We start from the raw sequence: 4,084 nt of genomic DNA on the forward strand, positions 1-4,084 counted from the left end.
AGGTCCCTTCCAGCCCTAATGTCTATGAAATCTATGAAATCATAATACTTGCTCTTTATAAATACTGCTTGACACTTTACTGATTAAAAAGTGCCATACAGCCATTACCCAGTTCATCCATCTTGTATGTAATGACTGATACATAAAACAGGTAATAATATTATTATCTCCTTCCCTTTTCCATACTTCATTCCAATGCTACATGCCACAGTTACGCAGGATGATGACATGTGACTGGCTGCCTGTCCCGACAGGCACGTTGACTTTAGTGATAGAGCAGGAGGTTAATGACCAGTAGTGGCAGCATTTGAAACCAGGATATGTCCCACTAAGCATCCTGCTCTCTAGCAAGATGATATACTTTAAAAGGGGAAAACTTTGGAATTCTTGGCTTCTGTTATGTACTCTACAGAAAATGGGCAAAACATACAGGAAAAAAAAGCAAGCTGGGGTATTGAGATGGGGAAGGAATGAGAAATGTGGAGAAATAGAAGACTGAAGAAGTACAAAAGCAACAAGAAGAGAAAATGGGGCTGGAGGAACCAGAGAAGTAGCCATAGCAAGGGATTGATGTGTTTGGAGAAAAAGAGAGAAGAAGTGCCCAGCAGGGACCTCCTTTTCCCCAGTACCCCCTTGTGATTCAGAGGTGTGAAAGGTAGACTATCCAGCACGAGGCAATGAGGATCTAGGTTGCATCTTTTTCGTTCCATTTAGTTTACAGCTTCTTAACTCAACATGCATTCCTCCCACCTCCCCACATGATGAACCTTACATACTATTTACTGTCATTGCACTGTTCTATGTGTGTCTTTAATTCATCCAGTTTGTCTTGTGCTGTTCTGTGCTTGTACAATGCCTAGCATTCTTACTGGATCCTTTATCACTATAAAAATAAACCTCAAAATCTTTTGCACCTTGCTTTACTTAAAATGTGTAGATGCATGTCCAGCATCTCAGATTATAAATTCGGATTCTTTGTTATCCATTTTTCCTTACATCTGCTCTGGCCTAAAAGGATCAGTTAATAACTGAGCTGACTTTGTTTTTAGTTTCATATCGTCACAGAAGAGAAGGCATGTTATCCTTACACTCCATGTACCGGAAGATGTCTCTTCTTTAGCCAGTATTCAGCGGGGCTATTAAAACTTTACCACATTTTTGACGTCCTTTACAATGGCAAAACACAGAATGCTTATTTAAAAAATATATTTTTTCACTATATTATCTGACTCTTGTTGGAAAGAAGTAGTGACTTTGGAAGGAAATTCACTATTTGTTAGCCAAACTTGATATTTTTGATTATTTCCTTGTCGTAAATCTTCTAAAAATTCTGCTTTAAGTTTGTTGAGTTCTTCTGCTAGAATCTTCATCTCACTTGAGAGAACATTTTTATCTAAAAAGGGAAAAGGAAAAAAATGACAAAACTCTAGTTGTATTTTCACACATTTGTAAGCTTCAAAGATCTTACAAATGCCAAACTTTAATGGGGCCTTTCCGGAAAAGTTATACATGCTTGTTAACAAACCTGGACCCTTTTTATCATTTACATCTGTGGGAATTTCAAGTTTTAGCCTGTTGTTACCAGCTTTGCTACCTGCATGGAAGAATGCCAGTGCAAGCTTTTGTAGTAGTGTTGTTGTAGCCATGATGGTCAACAGGCAAGAGGCAAGGTTTGTGAGATGAAATAATATCTTAGCTTGGACAAACTTTACAGTTAGGAGAGATGTTAGACAAGCTTTTAAGTATAACATGGCTTTCCACATTTCTAGAAAAGAAGCAGACACAGCTTCAGCTAAATATCAGTTAGAACAATTACCTTTTGCATCCTTCATTGTTTGAGAAATCATTCGTCTGAAAGTCTGATCAGCTTGATGGAGGATACTAGCTGCACAAATTGCTCGATCTGCTGCCTGTTCAAGATTAAAACAGTTATGCTTAAGAGTAGAAACGCAAAAAGTCTAAGTAGTTTGAAGTATTCTTTATTCAGGGATAGGCTGTGGCCTTTAGCAACAGCCCTGTTTTGGCAGAAATATGGAATTACAAATTGGCAAGCTGAGGCAGTACTACTGTTGCTCTTGGGGAAAAAAGGAAGGAACAACAATTGATGATACCCATTTCACGGGAGGCCAGGAGGCTATTAACTTCCTAATGCAGCCAGACAGATCTATAACAGAATACATTCAAAGGATGCTAAAATACTGGCCAGATGTTTCAATTTAAGACTTTGTGATACAGACCATGTATTTCATTCCACAGAAAAAACAACTCATTACACATACAATTCTTTAACTCTATGCTTTTGCTAGTAAGAACTGAGATAGAAATTTTTGCAGGTTTTGCCCATGAGTGAACACAGTATAACTTATAAATGAACAGTAAGTTAATTCCATATAATATTTTATTATATGTATCATTTTTTCACATAGTTCAGTATATTATTCAGAGGGCCATGTATTTACAGACATGTAGTGTACCTTTTGCTCAATATTTTCTTCGATTTGTTTCACTGGATTTTTCAAAGCAGTAACCAACAGGCTGATTACCTGTAAACTAAGAACAAAAATTAAAATGTTATCGAAGCAGTTTTACTAAAACTGTTTTTCTTATGTGGCAAAATCAAACGATAATATACTGCCACACAAACTAGTTAATGCTCAGTTAAGACTGCCAAGTAAAGTACATAATCCTTATAATGAAAGACAGATGACAACAATATTACAATTAATAAAACATAAGCTTTAAAATTACGGAAATCATTAGTTAAGGTAAATTACATAAATATTCTATCAGTATTCCAGCTCAGAAATTCAGTTAATGCTAGAGCTGACATATGAAAACACACAACAGCCATTCCTAACAATAGTCTTAACCCTGGTCTACACGCCTATAAATCCTTTCAAAATATACACTATCGAATTATATAATTTACCAGGTTTTGATATTGTATACAAGAATTTCAACACAACAACATACTTATCTTCTGAAGTGTATTCAAGCCCTTTCAGAGTTAGGCTATTTTGTTCCCAGGTATTTTTATCAAGATTTGGTGCTTCTATCTTTTTTGCCATTAGACATATGATCTCGTCAGGTAAGGGCTGATTTCTTGCACGATTCCTCTGTAAACAGCATTCAAGTGGACAGTCTAAAAATAACTGGCAGAAGCCTAATGAATCTAAAACAATGAAAACAAGTATTTTTGTTTTGAAGAAAACAGGAAATTTAAAGTGTAAAGCAATACATTTCAAACGTGTGCGAGGAAGACTTTACATGAAGTAGAAGTTACTCATACCGCAATGCAAAAAGATAACGATGGTCTTAAATGGCAAAATACTGAACTATTAAGTAAAGGGAAAGCAAAGCAGTTAAACTTCACTGAAACTGTGGTGTCATTATTCTGCCATACTACAGAATGTCTGGAGTATTCAAACACTGCATCAATGCATAGAAAGACCATAAAAAATTACATTTGCGAGCTAGCTGGTATACTTCATATCTCATGCTTTGATAATAAAAGTTGTCATCCAAAATAAAACACAGTGGTCTAGAAGCAGTGGCATTGATCACATAACGACAAGATTTAGCATCAGGGACGTCTGGAGATATTAATCCTTGTTCTCTGAAGCAGGAAATAAAACGTTCCCAGGTGGCTTCCGTCCTGCTTGCTGGGGCACACAGGGGATCCCCATTAAGAAGAGCCTGCAGGAAATGTTCAAGGTAAACCAGCAGTTCCTGCCGGTATGATTTCCAGCGTGACAGCTAGGAAACAAACAAAATGGTGCATGTTTAATATGAATACCTACTTTACAAAAATATTAGTGGCGGTTGGGAGGGGGGAGCCCATTCCTCTCACCCTTATTACAGCCCCAGGGAGGTGGAAAGGACCTTGGGGGCTTTGTGCCCAACCCACACACCAGTCTGCATCTCCTTTTCTTCTGTGGCTTCACACCTTTCATGTGCCCCTAATCACCTGCTGCCCGTCCAGTCAGTGTCCCAAGCTCTCCCCTCCTACACCTCCATCCCAGCCACTTGTGTGGCAAAGGCCCCAATTCAGCAAAGTACCAGGCGCAGGCAATATTGGTGCCTA

The 4,084-nt window shown here is 37.9% G+C and overlaps 1 protein-coding gene across 1 annotated transcript in view; it reads right to left on the reverse strand.

The window, feature by feature from the left end:
* Positions 1-1,196: 1,196 nt before the first annotated feature.
* PSTK (phosphoseryl-tRNA kinase) overlaps positions 1,197-4,084 on the reverse strand; it is a 4,292-nt gene continuing 1,404 nt past the window's right edge. The window contains exons 2-7 of the mRNA XM_019555459.1: positions 3,465-3,756; positions 2,974-3,172; positions 2,475-2,550; positions 1,817-1,910; positions 1,526-1,594; positions 1,197-1,393 (exon numbers count right to left, since the gene is read on the reverse strand). Coding sequence (XP_019411004.1) covers positions 1,197-1,393; positions 1,526-1,594; positions 1,817-1,910; positions 2,475-2,550; positions 2,974-3,172; positions 3,465-3,756 — 927 coding nt within the window. The remainder of the gene's footprint in view (positions 1,394-1,525; positions 1,595-1,816; positions 1,911-2,474; positions 2,551-2,973; positions 3,173-3,464; positions 3,757-4,084) is intronic.

This window comes from Crocodylus porosus, unplaced genomic scaffold (assembly GCF_001723895.1).
Source record: "Crocodylus porosus isolate Cpor-Errol unplaced genomic scaffold, CroPor_comp1, whole genome shotgun sequence".
Lineage (NCBI taxonomy): Eukaryota > Metazoa > Chordata > Crocodylia > Crocodylidae > Crocodylus > Crocodylus porosus.